The sequence below is a fragment of the Hyperolius riggenbachi genome, chromosome 7 (genome assembly GCF_040937935.1).
Source record: "Hyperolius riggenbachi isolate aHypRig1 chromosome 7, aHypRig1.pri, whole genome shotgun sequence".
Classification (NCBI taxonomy): Eukaryota; Metazoa; Chordata; class Amphibia; order Anura; family Hyperoliidae; genus Hyperolius; species Hyperolius riggenbachi.
The window spans coordinates 11388759-11416708 of NC_090652.1; the positions used below are offsets into that span (position 1 = coordinate 11388759).

General features: G+C 44.3%; 1 protein-coding gene across 2 annotated transcripts in view; it reads left to right on the forward strand.

Annotated features, from left to right (window-relative positions):
- Positions 1–5849, forward strand: part of FBXL16 (F-box and leucine rich repeat protein 16) — a 98233-nt gene extending 92384 nt beyond the window's left edge. For both annotated transcript variants that reach the window (XM_068243580.1, XM_068243579.1), the window contains exon 6: positions 3647–5849. In XM_068243580.1, the coding sequence (XP_068099681.1) occupies positions 3647–3795 (149 nt within the window). In that variant the 3' untranslated portion in view covers positions 3796–5849. The remainder of the gene's footprint in view (positions 1–3646) is intronic.
- The last annotated feature ends 22101 nt before the right edge of the window (positions 5850–27950 follow it).

The following is a 27950-nucleotide window of genomic DNA, read 5'->3' on the forward strand; positions in this document are numbered from 1 at the left end:
TCGTTCAGATAACGATTTTTTAAAAAAACGATCTGATCATTCTGATTGGAAGTGAAATCGTTCACAACACAATCAACGAACCAATCTTTGCTTCCTATCTATCACAACCAACAAGAAAATCCAAATTTTGGTTTGAGGAAAATCCAATGTGACAATTTTATAATCCTTTGCGATCGATTGTGCCCATCAACGGTAATTATTTTCAACCAATCTGATCAAAATTTCTGATCGTTCTATTTTTTGCTTGAAATTGGACCGTTAGTGGCCAACTTAAAGTGAACCTCCATACTAAAAATCTACTCAGCAGAACTGAAAAGGCTTGGTGTTTCTTTAACAGTTTCACAGCATCAGAACTTTGTTTTCCTTACCAAAGCATCATTTTTAGCTGCATTTTTATCTAAGCTCCACCCATCAAAGAAAAAAAGCCCAGGCTTTTTTCCCCTGATGCTGTGCAATGCATGATGGGATTTCCTATGTTGTTCACTGGCGAACTGAGGGGGCTATTCCGGGTGTCTGGAACCTCCCCCCTGCACTGAGCTGTGTATTCAGCCAGGGAAGCCCGCATAATATAAACAGCCTCATTCTCCCTCCCTTTTAACTTCTGGTGCCTCCCTCCAGCTAATAGAATGAGAGAGGCAGCCCAGCTTCCCTCACAAGAAGATGCAGCCTGCAGTGAGAGAATGTTGATTTTGGAGTCCTGGACTCTCCACAGCACAGAAGTGTCAGACATGATGAAATTAGAGTGCAGGCAAGCTGGTAAATATGCACAGCATGATGCAGAGCTTGCCTGGACTCAGGGTCTGTGGGCAAACATCTGTCTGGTCTCTCCCCATTGTTATAATGACTGCATGTGTGGGTAAGGTGTTTAACAAGCTGAAAAGTTTTTGACAGTCCCTTGACTCCAGGAGGGCTTCTTTCTGACTTGTGTGAGAGACTGACAGGGACAGGAGTCCGATTACAGGCAAGTAGCCTGTGTGATGTGGGACTTCAATACAGATAAGTTCTCTGCTCCATCTCAGGCTATTCTCAATTTTTCCACTCCTCTCTCTGGGCTAGTGCAACGCCAAAATGACAATAGCAATCGCTAGCAATTTGTGAGTGTGATTTTGTGAAGTGATTTTCAGAGCGATTTTTGAATGAATTGCTCAAAAACATGCTACATGCAGTATACCTGTGATTTTGAAAAAATCACAACGCTGCTGTGGGAACACCCACATAGGGTAACATTAGCCAAGCGCTTTTCAAATCACTGTTGATTTGAAAAATGCCCAGAAGCACTCTTGGTGTGCACCAGCCCTCCCTCATTCACCTTTGTTTCCCTCTTCCCCTAGAGCTGGCTGTGTGTTCTTGTCATACAGGAAAGCTAAATAAAAGTGCAATCCTGGTGAGGCAAAATATTATTATTTAGTATTTATATAGCGCCGCCATCTTCCGCAGATGCATATATCCCTGCATCATATGGGTATCGCTTGCGCTAAGTAAAACTATGCAGCATATTCCACTGAATTGTCCAAACTAAGTCTATCTCCCGTTCCTCTCTCGGGGAGTTGTTCCAGCGCTGTACCCCGTTCACATTTGCTGCTACCAGAAGCCCTCAGAAACACTCGTGTCCTTGAGTACTTCCAAAGATAGGCAGCTCCGTAATACGCCAGCGCACTTTTGTGCATGGGCAGTATGGAGCCACCTGTATTCGGAAGCACTCGGGACATACGTGCTTCTGGACCTTTCAGGAATCCCCCCCCCCCCCCTTAAAAATCCTGCGTTTGCCCCTGTTGTTATTCACGTTGCCTAGCAACTGGGAGAGGTGCCCAGGACACAGGACAGTTGGAACTGTGTCTCATGCTCACTGTCGCCTCCTTTCAACCAAAAAGATGGCTGCCCTCATGAAATCAAACATTTGCCTGTTCTTTTAAAACAGTGTGGGTAAGAGATTATATTACCTATCTATTCTAATTAACATAACTAATGTAACTTAATGACAGTATGTTTGTTTAGGCTGGAGTTCCTCTTTAAGTAAATTGAAGCCATAATGTAAAAGCATTTTTTATAAATTTCAGGACTTTTGCCGTCATGAGGAAATGTGGGAACCTTCAAAACAAATGTGTTTACTTTCTAAATATATTTTAACATTTAGATTGTTGATCTTAATTATCTCAATTTATTGATAGATGAAGATCACACCATTTAACAATTGTCACGTGCAAATTATATTATAATACGGAATTATATATAGTATAGTATATGTAATTACAGGCATAGCTACATAATATGGAAATGGTAGACAATATACAGTATAAGTTATAGTGACAGTTGTATAGTGATTAACAAAAACATACAACAACTTACAAAACAACCACAACTTTATCATTATTATTATATAGTCTTTAGATAACGCCAACATCTTCCGCAGCTCTGTACAGAGTACATAATCATGTCACTAACTGTCCCTTAGACGAGCTCACAATCTAATCCCTACCACAGTCATATGTCTATGTATGTATCGTGTAGTGTATGTATCGTCATCTAGGACCAATTTAGAGGGAAGCCAATTAACTTATCTGTATGTTTTTGGGACGTGGGAGGAAACCGGAGTGCCCGGAGGAAACCCACACAGACACGGGGAGAACATACACACTCCTTGCAAATGTTGACCTGGGTGGGATTCGAACCGGGACCTGAAAGGCGGGAGCGTGCTAACCACTGCACCACTGTGTTGCCCCAGACTCAGTGGGTCGAAGAGCTCAAAGAAGCTCTTTTACATAAATAACAACTGAAGTTTTATATCTCTTCCTGTACTGGAAAACAACTTGAGATTATTTTCTTTGCTACTAATGCTTAATTTCTTAGCTTTATTGCACATACAATTCAGTACCTCATAAGTTTATTTTTGCGTCAGGTTTGCTTTAAGTGTAAATAGGGCCTCAAGTTTACTGAAGAAAAAATTGAAATCAATTCAATTTCGAAATCATAATTACGTACAATTGTAAAAGCCAAAGCTTATGTAAAATTTTGCGTAAGCACAAGAGGATCTGTAACCTCAAAAAATCCCCTGGGGGGTACTCACCTCGGGTGGGGGAAGCCTCCAGATCCTAATGAGGCTTCCCACGCCGTCCTCTGTCCCTCGGGGGTCTCGCTGCAGCCCTCCGTGCAGCCGTGACGTAATATTTACCTTCCTGGCTCCTGCGCAGGCGCTCTGACGGCTGTCGGCTCCGAACTACACGGAAATACCCGATCGCCGTCGGGTCTGCTCTACTGCGCAGGCGCAAGTTTCCGGCGCCTGCGCAGTAGAGCGGACACGACTGAGATCGGGTATACCCGTGTAGTTCGGAGAGGAAAGCAGCCACAGCGCCCCCGCTGGAGCCAGCAAATGTAAATATTGAAATTACAGTCGGGCCTGTCGCCGGCTGTTCAGAGGGCTGCAGCGAGACCCCCGTGGGACAGAGGACGGCGTGGGAAGCCTCATTAGGATCCGGAGGCTTCCCCCACCCGAGGTGAGTACCCCCCAGGGGATATTTTTCATGTTACAGAGTCTCTTTAAGATCATCATCACTACCGTTCTGCACAGGCTTTGATGTAAATGTGCCCTAATATTACTAGCAGGTATCAGAACCAGGCTAACACCAATATTCTCTTTCTACCGTTTCAGGCTGCCCATTGTTGACTACCACTGGTCTTTCAGGCCTCGTTCAGCTTCAGGATCTGGAGGAACTGGAACTCACCAACTGCCCCGGTGCCACTCCCGAGCTCTTCAAGTATTTCTCCCAGCACCTACCCCGCTGTGTTGTGATTGAGTAAGAGGCAGGAGCTGATCTATATAACTGTTTCCTCAAAACCATTCCCAGCACTGACCATCTGATCGGAGACTTTGGCAGTAGGGAGGGGGGTGTGTTGACACACTAGAGCCGTCGATTTGATGACAAGCAAGGAGAGCAAGATCCTGGGAGATACTTTCACACTCCGGTTCGTGAAGACCTCATTCCATGTCCCGAAGAAAAAAAGGGTTGTATATTTCCCACGCCTCATCTCTTGTCTTCTCTGTCGTGGACTGTTATGAAACTCACAAATAGAGCCGGCTCCATCTGAGTAAATGAAAAAAAAAAATCGGCGTTCTCTACAAGGATTCTATGGTGTGAGGTTGAGTCCAGCACATTGTGGGGTGTTGCTTTGAGTTCAGTGGTGATCCTCCATGTTTTGGTTCCTAATGCTAAGAAGATTATTGTCTTAGGTAGTCTGTTCCAGAACATTCATTAATTCTGGGTTTTTTGTGAAGACATCACTAAAGAGGACATTCAGAGAAGAACAAAGGACAAGAATAAAGATTCTTCTTTTCTCGAGAGGCGTTGGCCTTTATGAAGGCGTTTCTGAGCAAGGAATACGGGAAGTCCAGAAGAAGGTTCTGCATGGTTGTTGAAAAGTCTCAATGCCATCTTATGGCTTGAATGAAGAGAAAGTGGTTAGATTTTGTCCATAGAAACCCATCCAGTAACACAATCTTATTTTGACTGTTTTACACCTCGTCGACCTGCTTTATATATGGTAGAGACATTTTGCTATCTGCCCATTGCTTCTTCTTCTTGCTCGGAACCTGTATTTTGTCCTGTAAACATAAACCTCAAGATAACTTTCTTGGCATGAATGCAGCCATATTTTTGGAAGCTGGTGACAAATGACGTAAGAGAGTCAATCCATGCATTTGTTTTGGCCAACCTAATCTAAGGACGGAAGAAAACCACGGTCTATCCCATTCAGTTTGACTTTCTACCTACGATACAGAGCACATCATGAATTGGATTTTCATCTTTTGGTATCTGGGTCAATAGTTGTGCCATCAAGTCTTAAAGTAGAAGAGTGGGATAGAATGAAAGCCATGGTGGGACTGTTGGTTCGAGCTTCTTTTGGCAGGAATCACCCTGCATAAACTATGCTTGGTTGGAGAGGATTCCTTCCTCTTTCGTACATCTTTCCGGCTTGTCCTAGTGCCTGTACATTACTGCTTGTGCTCAGATCACTGCTTTCACTAAGACCACCAGAAGATGGAGGACATTTGAATTGCATCACTTCCATCCATGGCCTGTTCCCTAATCCTAACGGGGAGAAGCAGTGCTTTTATTCTATTTTTTTCTTACGGCGTTTGTGACTTTTGAAGCCTTCGTCCCAACTTTGCAGGAACTGTGAGATGTCACGCCACAATGTGACAGTTTAAAAGGATGCTTCAGGGGTAAAAGACCACTCCGTCCCAAAGCTGATATTTCTGTTTTGAATGGTTGCTGGAAAGCTTTATTCTATACTGGCTTCTTTTAACAAACGAGGACTTACGGGGTGAGGCAACTTATACAAAACACTTGCTTATTTGTAGGCAAAAAAAAAGGTATGGACTCATCTTCAGCTTCTCAAGGTGTCCAACTCTTTGTCGGTCATCAGAGATGGTGTCAAAATTTAGCATTTTAGAAAATTACTTTGGCAAAACTTTTACGTTCTGTGATTTGAGGAATATCCGTGCATAGGAAGCATCTGTGGTGGACAGCAAAAGCGAACATGGGCTCTGGGTCCACCTTGAAAGAAAATCCCCCCCCCCCCCCAAGAAAAAACATTTCTACTCAATGTTTGTTTTGTTTTTGTTTCACCAGATGTTTTACTTCTAGACCTGACTATACTTTGGGAGGGAAAGGGGGGCTGGCCAATACTGGGGGAACACCTGGCTATTCCTCGGGAGGGAGGGTTGCCCAACACTGGTAAAACATCGGGCTATAATTCAGGCGGGGCTTCCTAATGCTGGGGTTCCATCTGACAATCTATACTGGAGAGGGGGTCTACTTAATACTGGAGATTTATCTGACTATCTATACTAATTAATATACTATATAGTATATACTATACTAATTAATTTATTTCAATTTATTTATTTATTTTAGATATCAAAGTCCATCACGTAAGTGGCCAAAATCTAAAGATTTTACATTTATTAAACAGCTTCAAACCTATTGGCATAACTATACTGATAATGAGGGGATCCGACTCCTCCCCCTTCTGCAGAGTAGCGCAGTGAAGCAGTTTAATGTGCAGAGCAGGGACAAGGTCCTCCAGCACCCAAGGCTGAGACAACAAAGTGCGCCCCTCCATCCCTCCCACCCCAGCTGTCACACACTGATTGCTATTAGACTAAGAGAGCCACAGGGCCCACAACCTCCCCAACACCTTAATATCTAGTTATCTGGCTTGCAGTCACTGCTATGTATCCCTTTTTCTTATTTCTTTCTGCTTCATACACAATTAGGAATGACAGCTGAATGAATTGTGCGCCCCTCCTACACTGCGCCCTGAGGCTGGAGCCTCTCCAACCTATGCCTCGGCCCGGCCCTGTGTAACTGCTCCTATGTACCTTCTCCAGTGGTGGATTGGGTCAGCCACATGCTCTATGCTGAATGCCTTTGGCTCCCAGTGCACGTCACGTGATCGGAGGTATGCTGGAGGTATGCAGGCATAGAGGGTCTGCAAGGTAGAACAGAAGAGATCCAACCTAGCACTGAAGCTGGTAAGGTAAATGCTAAACTGTTCCACTGCTCTACTCTGCAGTGCAGGGAGAGGGTACCAGGAGTGGGGGTGTATTTGTGTATGTTTTATCAGCCACACAGGGGGGTTGGAAATATAGAGACTTTTAATAGGTCTCCATTCTGCCACAATCCAGATGGCGACTGAAATACCTGAAATACATATAAAGTTATGCCCGATGAGCTTTCTTCTCTGACGCATGCACACACTATTAAATTCAATCAGTCCTGCCTTCAGGGAGGTTCTCTTTCTTTCTCTCTCCCCTCCTCGGAATCAGCAGGCAATCTGTCGTAGAAGGAGGGAATAAGCATGGAGGATGAGAGGATTTAGGTTGTAGGTAAACTCATTCTGGGTTGAGGAGTGATAGCTTCCCATAATGCATTGCGCTCATGAGTGACCTGGCTGGGGAGAAAGGAAGCTGAGATTTAGATATTGGATACTACGGGGACCCTGAAAGATAGCTGTTATCCTTCCCATTGGGTAACAGAGCCTCTTCATCCATACCTCCCAACTTTTTGAATTAAAGGATACCCGAACTGACATGTGACATGATGAGATAGACATGGGTATGTACAGTGCCTAGCACACAAATAACTAGGCTGTGTTCCTTTTTTCTCTTTCTCTGCCTGAAAGAGTTAAATATCAGGTATGCAAGTGGCTGGCTCAGTCCAGACTCAGACAGGAAGTGACTACAGTGTGACCCTCACTGATAAGAAACTTCAACTATAAAACACTTTCCTAGCAGAAAATGGCTTCTGAGAGCAAGAAAGAGGTAAAAAAGGGGAATTTCTTATCAGTGAGGGTCACACTGTAGTCACTTCCTATCTGAGTCAGGACTGAGTCAGCCACTTACATACCTGATATTTAACTCTTTCAGGCAGAGAAAGAAAAAAAGGAACACAGCATAGTTATTTGTGTGCTTGGCACTGTACATACCAATGTCTATCTCATCATGTCACATGTCACTTCGGGTATCCTTTAAGAAAGAGGGATACTTAAACCACACCTCTGCCATACCCCCAATCACGCCCCCAGCCACACCCCCTAGTCATGCATACTATAAAGATTTTATAAGACAAATGTGTTTATAGCTCAAACCACACTGGTCCTTCCTATCCTGGTTCATTTTCCTTCATATTAACATTTGAAAATAAGAAATATATCGATTTAAAGGATATGAATAAAGTTTGCAGTCAAACACATTTTTCAGTAAAGAAATACATATATTTACAAAGATCTGCCCATCGGTCCTGAAAGAAGGACAAATGTGGGAGAAAGCGAGACAGAGAGACTGGATTCCCAAAGAGGGACTGACCCTCCGAAAGAGGGACAGTTGGGAGCTGTGTTTATCACTTGGTGACGGGCATGGTTTTCAGGCACCAAGAAAGGTCACGTGACCACGTTTGAACACTTTAGCAGCAGATAATATTTAAGAAACTTGTTTTTTGTTTATGTTCTCCGACGAGCTCCAATTTGGAAGAGCCTTAGTAAATTAGTTGCAGAGTTTTTCATTTTACAGAAGCAATTTGGCAAAAATCTTGATACCATCTCTGTTGGAAATCAAATGCCTCGAGAAACCCAACCTCACACATTGGTGGTGGTGATGTCATCATGAAACGCTTCCTTGAGATTGCCATTGAAGCATTGTTAAGAAGTTACAGCCAAAGAGGTTGCCGACGTGTTGTGCTCCTCTGTGAGGATTGAGGAAGACTTGAGGCATTTCCTCACCGACACTTCGTCTGGATCTGAAACCTACCAGAGCAGCTTATGGAGATCTGTCCAAAGCCTGTCCAAAGCCTGTCTAGCTGTACAGCGAATGCAAGTTACATGGTGCTATTCCATCCACTACACCAAAGCGTGCCCCCATAACGTGAGCAGATAACTGGGGAGCCCAGCTGTGGCAGAGTGGTTGGTTTACTAAGCCTGGGGAACAATAGAGAGCAATGGAAGAATCAAGCTAATCGGGACTCTATATTTACTGAGCTCGTACTGGAATATTGCAAAGATCGCTGAAATGTTAGTGCATTCAACTGTGGTATTGCAGGTGTGATCTTATCTTCGAAAGGAACTTGTAGTGGATCCAACCTCATAAGTCTGCTACAATCCTCAAACAAAAGTCTCTCTCGTAAAGGTTTTGATCTTCCTAATGCTAGGTACACACCATACGATTTTGTGGTAGATAGATGGTTCGATAGATAATTTCTGACATGTCCGATCTTATTTTTCATCGTTTTTCTGATCGATGTCTCTAACAGAAGTGAATGGAAATAGATAATAAAAGATAAGTGAATTGAATCGGAAATTGATTGGACGGAAAATCGACCGAAAAAACGCATTGTGTGTACCCAGCATAAGAAGACCAAAGCGTATTCAATTCTGTCCAACCACCCTTCTAACACCTTCATCACCCCTTGATGAGTCATGCTGTCTGCACGGATGTGTGCACTTTTCTGTTCTTCTCTGCCTTCCAGAGACAGTTGTGAACACACAGAGAAGTTGTCTGGTCTCTACACTCAATGTAACAGACAGCATGACTCATCAGAAGGGATAGGGCAATGAGGGCATTGACAGAGGGGCGGGGCAGATCCATAGATCATGCTACGGTGAGTTTTTAACACAGCTTTGGCACTAGATTAAAGTAAATATGAAGTGGCAATGAAAAAGAAAGTTAGATACTCAGCTATGGAGAGGGAAGACTCTGGATCCAATAGAGCCTTTCCGGGACTCTCTCCGTGCCTTCATTCCACCGCTGTCCCCCCGTTGAAGTTATTTGACCAGCTGGTGAATACATCTTCAGTTTTTTTCGTGAAGGCTTCAGAAGTACTACTACTCCCGTCCCCAAGTACTCTGCCCGGGTCCTCAAGTACTTCCAAAGACGAGCAGGTCCATACTGTGCATGTGTGAGTCCGGGCTTATGCATGCGTGGTATGGAGCGCCCATCTTCGGAAACTCTCAGGGACACAAGTTCTTCTGAAGCCTTCTGAGGACTCTCGAAGGAGTTGAACTTCAACAGGGGACATCGGTGGACTGAGGGCACAGAGAGAGGATCGAGAAGGCTCTATGGGGTCCACAGCCTTTCCTCTACTTAGGCCTCTAATTTTTCCAGCTTGGCTTCAGATTTGCTTTAAGAAAAGGAACATTCCCACTGCAGAGTCCATTAAATAAATCCAGGCGGCTATTCCCGTGCCGCATGTGGCTGCGGTCACATGACCACCTATTTGCCAACATTTTAGAAGGTTCCACTATATTATAATAGAACCCAGGTGTAGTTGACACCTAACCAAAAAAATCAAGTCCTGATTTGTGCGATCACATGTGGATGTTCTCTACCAGCCTTGATGAGTCAACCCCAGAGTGATGCCTTCATGATTGCCTTGAGGACAGTGAGAAACATCTCACCACGGGAGCCAGAAGATGGGCCAACCAACTGGTGCCTTCAGAAGCTAAAATTTCAGATTTGGGTGGAGTTGGCCTTCAAGATACAATCAGATACAATCAGACCATCCTTCATCGTCCCTTCTTGTGTACCTACTTCTGTTCATCTCTTCCACACACAGGGTCTCTTTATCTTCTCTGGCGCTCCTGTCCCCCTTTCTCCACACCCGCCTCTCTCTCTCTTTCATGTAACATGGTAAGTCTCTATGTACATGTGCCCCACGATCTCTGCCCCGCATGTTTCTTTCCTTTCGTCTCTTTTTTGACTCTACTCACATCTGGAGAGCACTGTATTTGAAGAAATCTTGTGCTGTTTTCTCACCACGCTTTAAATATAATAAAATATATCACCCCTCAGAGTTTTCATTCAGAGCAAAAAGCATTTCATTCTTCTTTGGCTTTGGTCGTTTCTCTTTGTCTTCTGCATAATCATGCATGTGGCTGGATAGTGTATTGGGTAAGAGCTCTGCTTCTAACACAGAGTACATCAGGTGCAGAGATTACAGGGGCGGCATGTTTGTACTGTGTTTAGGCAGGAAAGCATAATTGCGGAAAAGCAGCTTGTTGTGCTGTGTGGGGAGTCTGACAGTGAGTGAGGAGGGGGGAGGCAGGAGAGCAGCATTGGGGAAAAGCAGCTTGTTGTGCTGTGTGGGGAGTCTGACAGTGAGTGAGGAGGGGGGCGGCAGGAGAGCATCATTGGGGAAGAGCAGCTTGTTGTGCTGTGTGAGGAGTCTGACAGTGAGTGAGGAGGGGGAGGCAGGAGAGCAACATTGGGGAAAAGCAGATTGTTGTGCAGTGTGAGGAGTCTCACAGTGAGTGAGGAGGGGGGAGGCAGGAGAGCATCATTGGGGAAAATCAGCTTGTTGTGCTGTGTGAGGAGTCTAACAGTAAGTGAGGGGAAGGGAGGCAGGAAAGCATCATTGGGGAAAATCAGCTTGTTGTGCTGTGTGAGGAGTCTGACAGAGAGTGAGGAGGGGGAGAAGGAGAGCATCACTGGGGAAAAGCAGCTTGTTGTACTGTGTGAGGAGTCTGACAGTGAGTGAGGAGGGGGGAGGCAGGAGAGCATCATTTGGGGAAAAGCAGCTTTTTGTGCTGTGTGAGGAGTCTGGCAGTGAGTGAGGAGGGGGGAGGCAGGAGAGCATCATTTGGGGAAAAGCAGCTTTTTGTGCTGTGTGAGGAGTCTGGCAGTGAGTGAGGAGGGGGGAGGCAGGAGAGCATCATTGAGGAAAAGCAGCGTGTTGTGCTGTGTGAGGAGTCTAACAGTGAGTGAGGAGAGGGGAGGCAGGAGAGCATCATTGGGGAAAAGCAGCTGGTTGTGCTGTGTGAGGAGTCTCACAGTGAGTGAAGAGAGTGGAGGCAGGAGAGCATCATTGGGGAAAAGCAGCTTGTTGTGCTGTGTGAGGAGTCTGACAGTGAGTGAGGAGGGGGAGGCAGGAGAGCATCATTGGGGAAAAGCAGCTTGTTGTGCTGTGTGAGACATCTGACAGTGAGTGAGGAGGGGGAGGAGGAGAGCAGCATTGGGGAAAAGCAGCTTGATGTGCTGTGGGAGGAGTCTGACAGTGAGTGAGGAGGGGGAGGAGGAGAGCAGCATTGGGGAATAGCAGCTTGTTGTGCTGAGTGAGGAGTCTGACAGTGAGTGAGGAGGGGGGAGGCAGGAGAGCAGCCTTGGGGAAAAGCACCTTGTTGTGCTGTGTGAGGAGTCTGACAGTGAGTGAGGAGGGGGGAGGCAGGAGAGCAGCATTGGGGAAAAGCAGCTTGTTGTGCTGTGTGAGGAGTCTGACAGTGAGTGAGGAGGGGGAGGCAGGAGGGCATCATTGGGGAAAAGCAGCTTGATGTGCTGTGTGAGGAGTCTGACAGCGAGTGAAGAGGAGGGAGGCAGGAGAGCAGCAGTGTTTCATGTGACTTGCACAGCAGAAGGGAGGAGGTGGCACTGCTGTCCTGACTGAGGAGGAATGGAGTGGTTGAGGGTGAGCAGTTTGTTTGCCACATACTCACAGCCAGCCTGTGCTATTGTGTTGAGCTGCAGCATGTCATGTGAGAACATTAAATGCAGCAGAGTAAATTGTTGTGTGCTGTGCGATCATTCCAAATTGGGATGGGGGAGGGGGGGCGCATCCTCACAAGTTTGCCTCAGGCAGCAAAAAGTTTAGAACTGGCCCTGGCCCTAGTGGCTGCAGCTCTGGCGCTTTGAGAGAAAAGTGCAATATAAATGTTATTTGTCTTGCATAGTGTGAGGCTGTATGGCCTCTTTCATACGCGCAGCTGAAGGGCGGTGAATTAAAGGGGAACTTCAGCCTAAACAAACATACTGTCATTAAGTTACATTAGTTTTGGTAATTAAAATAGATAGGTAATATAATCTCTTACCCACCCCTGTTTTAAAAGAACAGGCAAATGTTTGTGATTTCATGAGGGCAGCCATCTTTTTGGTTGAAAGGAGGTGACAGGGAGCATGAGACACAGTTCCAACTGTCCTGTGTCCTGATCACCCCTCCCAGTTGCTAGGCAACAAGAACAACAACATCAGAAATCCCATCATGCTTTGCACAGCATCAGGGGAAAAATGTCCGGGCAGATTTTTTCTGTGCAGCTAAAAATGAGGCTTGGGTAAGAGAAACAAAGTTCTGATGCTGTGAAGCTGTTCAAGAAACATAAAGCCTTTTCATTGCTGCTGAGTAGATTTTTAGTCCGGAGGTTCACTTTTATCGCTCGTCAGCTGCTCTCCTGCACCGGCGGGGCACTTGCTAGCGCTCGGTACCAGCCCTGGACAGGCCGTTGAAAAAATATTGTTTTTTTGCAGTAAAATATCTTTTTCTTATTTTTTTTTTTTTGTTTGTTTGTTCCATTTCACTAAAAATGGGAAAATAAAATCTATTTTCGCAAACATTTTTTAAAAATCGAAAATAGCATTTTCAATGCAAAAATGGCTTTGGCGAAAATCTGCAAGTAACGCTGCTCTGCCGCTCGGTAAAACCACCGGGTGTCAGCGTGCCATTCAAACTGCACCCAAAGTGCACTGGCAGCAGATGGGACGCTGAACTGCTTGGTAAACGTGCAGTTCTGAAAGAGGCCTAAGCCTAGTACACATTATCAATTATGATTGGCCAATCACTGACCAATTTTACCACCCTAATGTATTGTGAGGTTCAACAGATATTCAGTACTATAAACAGCGTTTATAGGTAAACCCTTATACCGCGTGGAGGTGGAAAAATTGGTCAGTTATTGACCAATCATACTTGAAAGTGTGTACCAGGCTGTAGAAGTTTGGTTGACAAGACTTAAAGAGAAACCGTGACCAAGAATTGAACTTCATCCCAATCAGTAGCTGATACCCCCTTTTACATGAGAAATCTATTCCTTTTCACAAACAGACCATTAGGGGGCTCTGTATGACTGATATTGTGGTGAAACCCCTCCCACAGGAAACTGTGAGGACCATGGTCCTGGCAGTTTCCTGTCTGTGAACCTTGTTGCATTGTGGGAAATAGCTGTTTACAGCTGTTTCCAACTGCCAAAAAAGCAAGCAGCAGCTACATCACCTGCCAGCAGTAAAAATGTCACCTTGTGATAAATGTCAGAATATAAATCAGGGATTTCAAAGATTTTACAATGGGCAAAGACTGACTAAATCATTTATACACAATTATTGTAAAACTGAAGCACTTTTTTATATTACATTATTTTCACTGGAGTTCCTCTTTAAAGAGAGACTGTCTGTGAACCTCGTTGCATTGTGGGAAAAAACTGTTTACAGCTGTTTCCAACTGCCAAAAGAGCAAGCAGCAGCTACTTATACTGACATAACCTGCCAGCAGTAAAAATGTCACCATGTGATAAATGTCAGAATGTAAATCGGGGAGAGGAAAGATTTTACATTGGGCAAACACTGACTAAATCATTTATACATAATTATTGTAAAAATGAAGCACTTTTTTATTACATTATAGAGTTCCTCTTTAAGCCTGGTACACACTTTCAATCATGATTGGCCAACCACTGACCGATTTTACCACCTCCACGTAGTAGAAGGGCCATCAGATCTTGAATGCTATGAGCATATTGTGTAGATAAGCTCTCATACTACATGGAGGAGATAAAATTGGTTGGTGATTGGCCAATCAAAGTTGAATGTGTGTACCAGGCTTTAGGGGAAAATGTGTTCCAGCGGGCCAATCATGACCTGACAAGACTCATCTGTTCTGTTACTCCATAAAGTGGTCTTGTTTACCCATTTTTTGTCCATATTTTTTACTTCTTGCATTTCACCTGGGCACCCCCAGGGCCGGGCCGAGGCATAGGCTGGAGAGGCTCCAGCCTCAGGGCGCAGTGTAGGAGGGGAACACAATTCATTCAGCTGTCATTCCTAATTGTGTTTGAAGCAGAAAGAAATAAGAAAAGGGAATACATAGCAGTGACTGCAAGCCAGATAACTAGATATTAAGGTGTTGGGGAGGTTGTGGGCCCTGTGGCACCTCTTAGTCTAATAGCAATCAGTGTGTGACGGCTGGGGTGGGAGGGATGGAGGGGCGCACTTTGGTGTCTCAGCCTTGGGTGCTGGAGGACCTTGTCCCGCCTCTGCGCACCCCTATAAACACTAGTCTTTGCAGATATGATCTGTTAGCAGATCTTTTTTGAAATGCTGGCCACAGACCGATAGGGATTGGTCGATAAGATGCAAATAAATCTGAGTTGATGCAGAGTTGTGCAGAATCGTTCTGCAAATGTATGCAGCTCAGAACTACGCAATGAAGCTGCAGGAAAAGTTGATGGGGAAATTTTTTTTGAGCATAAACAAATTTGCATCATTTTGTATCAACTCAAAATCGTTTGCGTTCCATCGACCATCCCTGCAGGGAAGATTGAGCTGGCAGATTATTACTAGATCGAGGCAGATTACTAGACCCAGCAGATTCGGGCGGCCACTGTAACCGAATCTGGTGATAAAGAATCCGTGAACTTGAAAATCCGATCGTCATTTTTTATTGATCAGATGGGACATTTGGATTGATTGGAGACAGGGCGAAAGGGTAGTGGTGGCAGATTGGTGGTCCGTACCGTTACACTGCATCGGACAACTATTGAATATCTGTGGGCAGTGTGTAGAAGGAATGAATCCCTCTCTGATCAGATTCAAATCAGAGAGAGATCTGTAGGTTTGGCACATTGGACAGCCATCTACTAGTATATGGCCAGCCTGAAGCAAACCTGAAGTGGAATTAAACTTATGATATAATGACTTGTATGTGTAGTGCAGCTAGGAAATAGGACATTAGTAGCACAGATATGAATCTCATATTGTTTCCAGTGCAGGAAGAGTTAAGAAACTTCACTTGTTATCTATGTAAAAGAGCTTCTCTGAGCTATTTGCGTCGAATACAGTCCTGTTTTCTAAAGCACTTAAAGAGAACCTGAGGCGGGTATTTTCTCTGTGTCTCTGTATTCCCGCCTCTAGTCCCCGCCCCCTGGGGTCTGCAGTGCCCCCCTGTAAAACAGCGCCAGGCTAGCGATAATCTGCTTGTCACTAGCCTTCTGTTTACCGCTAGCCTGTCATTTATTCTGCTCTCCCCCGCCTCTGCCCGCCTCCATGAGCTTCCTCCAATCAGAAGCTAAGCCGCGACCTGGGCGGTACTTCCTGGGAAAACTGTGTTTGGAAAACTACTATGATTCAGGGCTAGAGGAAACGGGTCCTAAAGCCGTGTTCACATAAAATTGCCAGTGCAATCACTGAGTGCTTTTGTGAGCGCTTTTCCCTGCACTTTCAGAGCGTTTTGCGCTTTCTTAAGCGCTTTTCTAAGCTCTTTTGTCCATCAAATTGAGTTTTTCTTCCTGGAGACAATCAGGAAGTGAACTCTTTGACCTGGAACTGAATAAATACAATGTATTTATCTCAAAAGCTCTCAGAAAATCTCTTTTCAACGTGCTTTTTCAAGCGCTTTGCAATTTCCAGATACTTTGTACTGAAGCGCAAACACTCAGGAAATGTTGCAGGACCCGCGTTTGTGATTGGAAAGAAAGCTCATCGCTCATGTGAGATCATTCACATAGAGCTACATTGCTCAAGCGATTTTCAAAATCACCAGCTCTTTAAAAAAAATCAAAAACGCTCACAGTGTGAACAAGTCCTCACTGGTCAAACAAGTAATGAGGCAAAAATATGGAAAACAAAAATCATATGCTGGCCGCAGGTTTGAAGTTACTGCTGTGATATCAGACTGCTTCACTGATCACCTGTACTGGATGTACATTTCTATTGATTTGACGGACATCGGGCACCATGGTAGGTTAGTAGATAGCACTCTTGCCTTCTAGTGCTGGGTGTCTTGTTTGAACCCCAGCCAGGGCAGTATTTTCATAGGGTTTGTATGTTCTCCATGTGTCTGTGCGGGTTTCCTCCGGGCACTCAGGTTTCCTCCCACATCCCAAAAACACATGAAGTTAATTGTCTTCCTTCTAAAATTGTCCCTAGACTACAAAGGGCATAAGACTATGGTAGGATTAGATTGTGAGCTCCTCTGAGGACAGTCAGTGACATGACTATGTACTCTGTAATGTGCTGCAGAAGATGGCAGTGCTATATAAATACATAATAATAATATGGCAGGACATTAGACTATGACTATGGTAGGATTAGAGTGTGAGCTCCTCTGAGGACAGTCAGTGACATGACTATGTACTCTGTAATGTGCTGCAGAAGATGTCAGTGCTATATAAATACATAATAATAATATGGTAGGACATTAGGCTATGACTATGGTAGGATTAGAGTGTGAGCTCCTCTGAGGACAGTCAGTGACATGACTATGTACTCTGTAAAGTGCTGCAGAAGATGTCAGTGCTATATATATATACATAATAATAATAATAATATGGTAGGACATTAGACTATGACTATGGTAGGATTAGAGTGTGAGCTCCTCTGAGGACAGTCAGTGACATGACTATGTACTCTGTACAGTGCTGCAGAAGATGTCAGTGCTATATAAATACATAATAATAATATGGTAGGACATTAGACTATGACTATGGTAGGATTAGATTGTGAGCTCCTCTGAGGACAGTCAGTGACATGACTATGTACTATGAAAAGCGCTGCAGAAGATGTCATTGCTATATAAATACATCATAATAATAATTGTGTAAAGCATTATGTAGTGTGTTAGTGACTTAGAAATAGCTGATTTTCATTAGAGATGCTGCAGTTCCTCTGCCTTGCCACTAGAGGTCGCTGGAGCACACGCCTTGCCTGGTTCTGGCATGCCATAGCGTCTCCCTGCTGTGCTCAGCTGCTGCCCTGTCTGCTTCCCACCATTCCTGAGCTGATTTTACACCCCTCTGATGCTGGGGAAGGGTGAAGGGGGCAGAGGCTGGCGGGCAGGGTGCATGCCAATGAGGTAACGTTACTAACCCATTATCCCTGGGAGGCGGTGTGCTGGCTGGATTGTGTGCCAGCAATATCTGGAAGTCAAAGTGGCAGGATAGTGTCGGATCGCATAAAAGATTGGAATCGCGTGTACGGCTTGATTCACAAAAGAGTGCTGTTAGCACGACCGTTTTCGTGCGAGTTTTCGCATTGCACGCGATCGCGAATTTTCGCACAAAACGATAACGTTTTTGCGCGCAAACGCGAATGTTCCCGAGAAATCGATATCGTTTTTGCATGAAAATTCGTGCGCAATGCGAAAATTCGTGCGAAAATGGCCGTGCTAACAGTTAGCACTCTTTTGTGAATCAAGCCCGTAATGTGCAAGAGGCCTGAATCTGATCAATGAGGGATCTACTGCCTGCCCACACACTGCACAGCCATGTGTGACGTGCCCTCCAATCTTGGCCTTCGGCTGGAAATCGACTGCAAGATCGATTGGGCGGCCGTGTCGCTGCACCAGTTCAATAAGATTATTGCATCTGGAGGTCTTTACTGAAGTTAGGGCTCAGACACACTATAAGCGCTATTCTGAGTGCCTCCGATTGGTTAGCACTTTCTGAGTTCTGTTTAAAAATTGCTCCAATTCACTTTCACTAAAATTAGGGTAAAAATGGCGTAAAAATCGTCGCAACCGCATATGTTTTATGCAAACGCGTTCGCATCGATTTTTACGTGATTTTAATGAAAGTGAATGGGAGCGATTATTAAAAAGCGCTCAGGCTGTGTTCACATCTAAAATCGAAATCGCTGACGCCAACGCTTCCCGGCGCGCTTTGATTTTGTATAAAGCGCTTTTGCAGAGCGATTGTTTTTTTTTTCACTTCCTGACATAAGTCAGGAAGTGAACTCTTCCAGCCGAAAAAGAATAAATACAAATGTATTTACAATGTATTTATTCATGAAAGCGCTGGGGAAAGCGCTATACCAATCGCTTTTTCAAGCGCTTTGCGATTTCCTTATACCTTCCAATATAGGCAAATCGCCCCAAAAAATGGTACATGCAGCGGTTTGGTGAGCGGATCGCATCGAACCGCTCAGATGAGAACACTCTCATAGGGAATCACTGCACAAGCGTTTTTAGGGCGATTTTCCAAATCGCCCGCGTTTAAACAAGAGGCGAAAACGCCCCTAGGTATGAACAAGCCCTAATCGCACACGGACAGGAGCGTGGGCAAAAGAACACACTCGACAAGCCCTTGTGGAATATGTGGGGAGGATCCCAGTGCTGGGTCAGCGGAGGTGAGGAGGATGGGGGGAGCTGGACTAGGCAGAGACTTTGTACTACTAGGGTAGTTATCTATTCTACAGTATCTTTTACTTTTTTCACCCTCACATGTAACCCCCCCTAAAGACCAGGCTATTTTTTGTGTAATTGGCCAAGCTGCAGGGCTGCACAGCAGAGCACACTAGGGAGTCACCGCCCCCGTCTGATCGCCCCGAGTGTTTGTTTGTTTGCTTTTTTAAATATTTATACTAATATTTTTTTATTACATTTACTTATTTTTTTTAAATAAATTTTTACAATACACTCCCTCCCTCACCCCGCCAGCCAATCCCTGTGATCTGCTGTCATAGGCTTCAGCCTATGACAGCAGATCACCACCGACAGTCAGGAGGGGACAGCCGTGTCGCCAGTACAGCACGGCTGCAGATCGCAGCACTGTACTTAGAAAAAAGACGGCGATTTCGCCGTCTAAGTCTCCCGAGCGGCAACAGGAGATGCACACGCAGCCTGCGCACGATCTCCTGCAAACTGCCGCCCCAGGACTTTACGCCGATCAGCGTTAGGCGGTCCTGGGTGCAATCGGTCCTGGGTGCAATATTAACCTTCCTTAGCTCCAGCGGGGGCGCTGTTGCGGCTCTTCCCACGGAGATAGGCAAAAATAGCCGATCTCTGTCGGGTCCGCTCTACTGCGCAGGTGCAGGAGACTTGCGCCTGCGCAGTAAAGCGGACCGACAGATATCGGCTATTTCTGCCTATCTCCGAGCGAAGAGCCGATACTGCGCCTGTGCTGGAGGTAAATATTTACATCCCCGCAGTTCCCGGAGCTTTATCGCCGCCGCCATGGGACACAGGAGGATGGGGGAAGTCTCGATTGGATCTGGAGGCTTCCCCCTACCGAGGTGAGTACCCCCCCCCCCCCCCCCAGGGGAGTTTTTTTCGTTACAGATTTTCTTTAAGCTTGTGTCCAAATAAAAAGACCACCACAAGCAGCACTTAACTTTTTTACATGAATATAAGTGCTGGATCTGTGTGTGACTGTGTGTACTTTGTGTTATCCTCGATAAGGACACACACAGGACAAGGAACCTTGCACAAAAACAAAGTCATTAATACCAAAAGAACTAAACAGCTCCTCTTTTGTGATGGGTTCCTGGACAAGCAGAAAGCAATTTGGGCAAATCCCCTCTCTTGTGAAGATGGTCATTAGGCGTCCCCTCCCCCTCCCATATGAGGCCCTTGTCCTCTGCAGCTGTGTTTGGCTCTCTGCCTGGGGGACTTGGGACCCAATATCTGAGGTCACCTCAGCGCTGGGCAGAGGCAGGTCACGGCTTCAACTGACCACGCCGCCATCTTGTTCTAGCCGCCATTGTGCCTCGCTATGGCAACCAAGAGGATGGGGGCTAAAGCTCAAATTCAATAATCCCTGTGACCTCTCCGGGTGACCTCTCAGGGTGACCTCTCCGGGTGACCTCTCCTGGGCCCGCTGAGATGCTGCAGACGGAAGAGGGGGAATAAAAAAATATAACTGTTGTCAAAGCGGACCTGAACTCAGAACTTCCGCTTTGCTCTAAAAGATAAGCAACAGCATAATGACCTTTACAGAAAAACATTGCTTTGTTACAGCTTATACAAACCCTGCAATAAATCTGCAGTGTCTACTTCCTGCTTTCATGGAAGCAGGCATAGGGTTAAAGGACACCCGAGGTGACATGTGACATGATGAGATAGACATGTGTATGTACAGTGCCTAGCACACAAATAACTAGGCTGTGTTCCTTTGTTTCTTTCTTTGCCTGTAAGAGTTAAAAGTAATCAGGTATGCAAGTGACAGTTTTTCACTGGGTCAGACTATAGCTTAACCCTCACTGATAAGAAATTACAATCATAAAACACTTTCCTGGCAGAAAATAGCTTCTGCGAGCAGGAAAGAGATATAAATGGCCGATAGTTTATAGATTTGAGCTCTGGCATACGTCAATGAAGGTGGCGTTGAGCAGAGACAATGATACAGTATAAACTTAAAAACTAGATTTAAAGGGGCACTATGGGGAAAAATTGTAAAATTTAAAATATGTACAAACATAGACAAATAAGAAGTACGTTATTTCCAGCATAAAATGAGCCATCAATTACTTTTCTCCTATCTTGCTGTCACTTACAGTAGGTAGTAGAAATCTGACAGAAGCGACAGGTTTTGGACTAGTCCATCTCTTCATGGGGGATTCTCAGAGCTTTATCTATTTTCAAAAGCAGTTAGTGAATGGCAGTTGCTCTGTCCAACTGCCAAAACACTGTGTAGTGGACAGGGAAGCCAGCATCATTGTTTACATCATTTTTAAGGAATATCTTTATAAAGAATAAAAGCCTTGCTGAGAATCCCCTATGAAGAGATGGACTAGTCCAAAACCTGTCACTTCTGTCAGATTTGTACTGCCTACTGTAAGTGACAGCAACATAGGAGAAAAGTCATTTATGGCTCATTTTACTCTGGAAAAAACGTACTTCTTATTTGTAAATGTTTGCACATATTTTACATTTTACAATTTTCGCCATAGTGCCCCTTTAAATATAAAATAAAACTGTAATATCTAAAAAAAAAGTCATTTTTAGGAGTGGGAGGATAGATACAATTGTTTATCTCATCAGTTTGTTTTCACCTATGATGTCCTTTAACATCCTGTGCTTACAAATTAGCTGCTCTGCCAAAGCAGACAGCTGACAGATCAAATTACAGTAGTGATTAGTCACAAATGACTGAGGGGGAATTAGACAGGCTGAACTCACTAAATACATACAGGGTGCATTTCTTACTGTTTCCCATCTGTCCTGTGCAAGAGTTCAGGTCCACGTTAAGCTGAATACCCAGGAAGATGGATCCCAGCGATGTTCTAAGACAAGGAGCGTTCCCCTATTCATCTTCCTGCCGCCGGGTATACGCAACATCACACAACGGGCACAAACGAGAATTCAAGCAATTGCGGTAATTTGCGCAGGAGTCGTCGGGGATCTTAAAGAGGAACTCCAGTGAAAATAATGTGATTAAAAAAAAAGTGCTACGTTTTTACAATAATTATGTATAAATATTAGTTAGTATAATATTTAGTCAGTGTTTGTCCATTGTAAAATCTTTTCTCTCCCTGATTTACATTCTGACATTTACCACATGGTGACATTGTTACTGCTGGCAGGTGATGTCAGTGGAAGGAGATGCTGCTTGCTTTTTTGGCAGTTGAAAACAGCTGTAAACAGCTGTTATTTCCCACAATGCAACAAGGCCCCCACAGTGTGATGTCAGAACCATGGTCCTGACATCACACTGTAGGAGGGGTTTCACCACAATATCAGCCATACAGCGCCCCCTGATGATCCGTTTGTGAAAAGGTAAAAATTTCTCATGAGAAAGGGGGTATCAGCTACTGATTGGGATGAAGTTCAATTCTTGGTTACGGTTTCTCTTTAAAGACCCGGTCTGCCATGATGGTTGTTATCGCCACACTCGTTCGAATAATCATGCGGCTGTCCCAATATCGCGAGATCCTGGAAACGATCGTTCATCTTATTGAATGTAGTCCACTGAGTGCAGCAGAAAATGTCAGCGCCGGATAATGCCTAATACTTGTATATAAACGCAGGATAAAATTATCACCCGCAATCAACAAACTTCCAGGTAATGGTGGCTATACCCGGTACAATAATAACGTTCCAGTTTATTTGACTAAAACGATTGAATCGAACGAAAGTCAAAAATAATATTTTTTTTTTAATCAAGAAAAACGAACGATTATCCCCTTTTTTCGATAAAATTCTGATCGGACATGTTGGAAAAATAAGGGTGATTGTTGGTGAAATTGTATACTGCGGAAGATGTCGGCGCTATATAAATACTAAATAATAATAATAATAATAGTGTCTGGTAGGTTGCATAAGAAAATCCTATTATGGTGCCCCATACACAGTACAATACAAACTTTAGATTTTCTGTTTATTTTACCAAAACAATCGAATTGAATGAAAGTCGAAAGGAATATTTTTCTTTTTATCTAGAAAAATGAACGATTATCCAGTTTTTTCAATTAAAAATCTGATCGGACATGTTGGAAGAATCTTTATATTCGATCTAACGGAATAATCGAACGAAATTATCTAATAAAAAAAAAAAAAAAATGAAAAAATTATACCATGTACGGGCACCATTGGATGAACCAAGTTTTTCTTCTTATTCGATCGTTTTTCTTGGATTTTTGGATAAAATTGAACGTTCGTGTACCTTGAAAAGGATTTTAAGAACTATTCGACCAAACTGAATAATTGATCGAATATATTTCCGACATGTCCGATGAGATTTTTATAGAAACAACAACGGGTTAATCATCCATTTTTCTTGATCGAAAAAAAAGATTCTTTTCGACTTTCATTGGATATGATCGTTTTGGTCTCATAAACGGGAAAATCGAATGTTTTTATTGTACTGTGTATGGGCACGATTGACTTTGAGATTTTTTTTTCTCTTTTTCCGAAATGTCATTAATAATTTGCGTCACCCTCGCGCCCTGCCCCCTTTTTTTTCACGCGACAGAGAAACGCTTGAGAGTGAACTTTACATGAGCGCATCGCCCAAAAAAATGTTTTTTTCTTTTTTTCAATTAACATTCCGCTGCGCGATCCGTGTCATGGTAATGAGGAGAGCTTCCTGTATGTGAAAATCGCAGTCAGACATTCACATGGCCGGCCGGAGCTGCCAGAAAGAGGGGGGAGGGGGGGGGGGGCTGTCAATATTTATACAATCCCTCTTGTGAATGTAATTGGGATGCCATGAGTGGAGGCCAGAGGGATGGTAACCGGCCCTCGCTGCTCGCCCCCATTGTCCCTGCTCCCCACATTACGTCATCGCTCAGCAATGCTGGACTGCACAGACAAGGGACTGAAAGGGAGAAGATGTGGCTTTCCATTCACCACTGCGGCTGGGAAAATCGCATGAATGAAAGACGATCAGACGCCGTTACTTCATAGGGCCCATATTATTATTATTATTATTGTTGGTGTTTGGTGTATTGTATTCCAGTAGGCTTCATTTTTACTGGGTTACTTTTTTAGGGCTCTTCCGCACTGCATGAGCTTTGATCCGATTTTTCCAAGCGTATGCATTCTGGCAATCGCGAGGGCACCATGATTAACATAGTAATCGCAGCGCCCTGTACAGAATGGCGTGATCCAGTTTTCACGCAATCACAAACCTAGTGCCTGCTGCAGTACATTATTATTATTGTTACTTAGTGTTTATATAGCGCCGACATCTTCTGCAGCACTTTACAGAGTACATAGTCATGTCACTTAAAGAGACACTGAAGCGAGAAAAAAAAATATGATATAGTGAATTGCTTGTGTACTATGAATAATTACTAGAAGATTAGCAGCAAAGAAAATATTCTCATACTTTTATTTTCAGGTATATAGTGTTTTTTCTAACATTGCATCATTCTATAATATGTGCAGATTACACAACACTCAGCATTCAAAATGAGTCTTTCAGAGCAGTCTGTGAACTAATGACCTCTCCTCTAGCATAGAAAAAGTAAATAGTCCAGGAACAGTTGAGATAATAAAAGTCAGATAACAGCCCTCTCCACGACTAAAGGTGCCCATACACTCGTCAGATTGGCAGCAGATAGATAAGAAATGCATCTGATGATCTATCTGATGCGTTTTTAGAACATTTTTTACCATGATAGAATTCCAATAGATTTCAGTTTGAAATCTATTGGAATTCTATCTGATGGCATTTTTTTGCCATCAGATTTCCATTAAGGCCAATGCAAACTGATAAGCAATCTCATCAGATCGACCTAAATTTTCCACCCTGCCAGTTCGATGGAAATCTATCGAAATCGATCGAAATTGGCCATCGATCGGTCGATTGGCCAACCGATTTGCAATCGATCAATCGATCGATCGGGATCGATCACTCGGCCAGAAAATCAGCTGAGTGTATGGGCCCCTTAACTTAGTCAGAGAGCTTATCGGCTTGTTTGCATAGAGATAACAACTGGAGTTTCTCAACTCTTCCTGTACTGGAAACAATTAGACTGATGTATCTGATCTTAATGTTTTATTTCTTAGCTGTGCTACACATACAAATCATAATATCATCATTTTTATTTCGCTTCAGTGTCTCTTTAACTGTCCCTCGGAGGAGCTCACAATCTAATCCCTACTATAGTAATATGTCTATGTATGTATCATAGTCCAGGGGAAGACAATAAACTTACCTGTATGTTTTTGGGATGTGGGAGAAAACCAGAGTGCCCGGAGGAAACCCCCACAGGCACGGGGAAAACATACCGACTCTGTGCCGTGCGTTTTCTGCATTGTTCGTTTTTTAAATGTTTTGCTGCTTTTTCATTGTGTTTTTGTATGCATTTGTTTTTATTATTTTCAATAATCAATGAAGTTAAAATACAGCAGGTATATTTAAAAAAAAAAAAAACCCGCATCAAACGCATTCCCCTGTGTCTGCATTGAGATACATTATGAAAATATTACATGCATTTTGAAAACTATGCAGCAAGTTTTGCGTTTTCAAAAACGCCCAATGTAAAACGCACAAAGGCCCAGTGCACACCACAGACCTCTAGCAGATCTGCAAAACGCTAGAGGTTTTTGGAGCTGATTTCAGAGCGATTCTAGGCATGTATAGAGAGGTTTTCTAAACATGCCTAGCGTTTTTGGGTGCATTTTTGTGTAGCAGATTACACCTATTGTTACAGTGAGGCCCAGTGCACACCAAAACCACTAGCAGATCCGCAATACGCTAGCAGTTTTGGGAGCTGATTTCAGAGCCATTCTAGGTATGTTTAGAGAGGTTTTCTAAACATACCGGCCCGGTGCACACCAAAAACCGCTAGCAGATCCGCAAAATGCTAGCAGATTTTGAAACGCTTTTTCTTCTTTTTCTGCAGCGTTTCAGCTAGCATTTTGCGGTTTTGTGTAGCGGTTTTGGTGTAGTAGATTTCATGTATTGTTACAGTAAAGCTGTTACTGAACAGCTACTGTAACAAAAAACGCCTGCAAACCGCTCTGAAGTGCCGTTTTTCAGAGCGGTTTGCGGTTTTCCTATACTTAACATTGAGGCAGAAACGCATCCGCAATCCAAAATCTGCAGCAGCCCGGGAGTATGCGTTTCTGCAAAACGCCTCCCGCTCTGGTGTGCACCAGCCCATTGAAATACATTATCCTAGCGGATCCGCACCCGCAAGCAGATCGCAAACCGCAGCGGAAACGCTCTGGTGTGCACTAGGCCACCTAGCGGTTTTGGGTGCGTTTTTGTGTAGCAGATTACACATATTGTTACAGTAAAAGCTGTTACTGAACAGCTACTGTAACAAAAATGCCTGGCAAACCGCTCTGAAGTAGCGTTTTTCAGAGCGGTTTGCGTTTTTCCTATACTTTACATTGAGGACGAAACGCTTCCGAAATTCGCAAACGCGCAGCAGGAGGCGCGTTTGCGGCTTGGCAAAAAACTCAAACCGCCGGTGTGCACCATCCCATTGCAATACATTAGCCAAGCGTTTTTCCAGGCGGATGCGGCCGGCGGATCGCTCCAAAAACCGCTCGGTGTGCACTGGGCCTAAAAGCTGTTACTGAACAGCTTCTGTAACAAAAACGCCTGGAAAACTGCTCTGATGTAGCGTTTTCCACAGCGGTTTGTGTTTTTCCTATACTTTACATTGAGGCAGAAACGTTTCTGCAAACCGCAAACGTGCAGCAGGAGGCACGTTTGCGGTTTGCTAAAAACCTGCAAACCGCCGGTGTGCACCAGCCCATTGATATACATTAGCCAAGCGATTTCACAGGCAGAAGTGGTTTGCGGATCGCTGCTAAAACCGCTCGGTGTGCACCAGGCCATTGATATACATTAGCCAAGCGATTTCACAGGCAGAAGTGGTTTGCGGATCGCTGCTAAAACCGCTCAGTGTGCACCAGGCCGTAGATGCATTTTTCCTGCGGCCCATAGACTTCCATTGCTGCATAAAATACAGCATTTTATGCTTCGCAAGCTTTTCTGCCATGTGTGCACCCGGCCTAAGGGAAAAAGCTGTATTGTAAAAAAAAAAAAATGAAATGCTGGGACTTGCAGTCCGCCGGGCTTTAGCAGCAGGCATTCCGGCGCACCGCGGCTGCGTCTCGGAGAAAGGTTTGTTTGATGCGCACGGCCGCACGCGGGTGCTGAAGGACGATGAACCACATTTTATGCGCTCATTTGCAAACCAGGTCAGCTTACTAGACCGCCGCTCTACATGATGAACGATAAGTCTGGACAAGGAGGACTGAATGATATTCCTGCTGTATTCAGCATGTTACAGGGCAGACTCAGGCTCCTCCCTCTCTGGCCGCAAGGCAAGGGTTAATGTCCCTGTGTCAGGCCACATACAGTGCTGACAGCCTGATGGATGACTGGGGGAAACCCAAACCCCTCTAGGACACACAATACCCCCTCCTCCCCCGGCAGAGACCCCCTCTGCTCTCTACAAGGAATGACACATTACCTAACCACCCCTGAGGTGGACTACAAGTCCAAGCATGTCTAATGCTGGGAATACACGTTAAGTTTTTACTTTAGATAGATGGGTTCGATAGATAAATTCCAACCTGTTGGAACTGGTCGATTCTACTTTCGTTTCGATTCTCCTCATTCAAGTGAATGTAATTGATAAGAAAAGATAAGGAATCGAGAGGGGAATCGAGCAGTGAATCGAGAGTAGAATCGATCGAAAGCGAAAACGACGGCAAAAACGAACGCAAAAACGCATCGTGTATTCCCAGCATAAGTTCTTAAAGGGCTGTACACCACCGGGTCATTTAAAAAGTATGGACAGGTTAGATCTGTGCCATAAAGCTGGTGATTTGGCTGCAGGAGTAGAAGGCATCTAAAGGTCCTCATGGTAAAATCCATTTTAAAGGGGAACTGAAGATAGAGGTATATGGAGGCTGCCATATTTATTTCCTTTTAATCAATACCAGTTGCCTGTCAGCCCTGCTGGTCTATTTCTCTGCAGTAGTATCTGAATAACACCAGAAACAAGCATGCAGCTAGTCTTGTCAGATCTGACTTTAAAGTCTGAAACGCCTGATCTGCTGCATGCTTGTTCAGGGGCTATGGCTAATAGTATTAGAGGCAGAGGATCAGCAGGGCTGCCAGGCAACTGGTATTGCTTAAAAGTAAATAAATATGGCAGCCTCCATATCCCTCTCACTTCAGTTGTCCTTTAAGAGTGCTAAGGTATAATAGACTAAAAAATGAACTCCCAGTGCATCAGC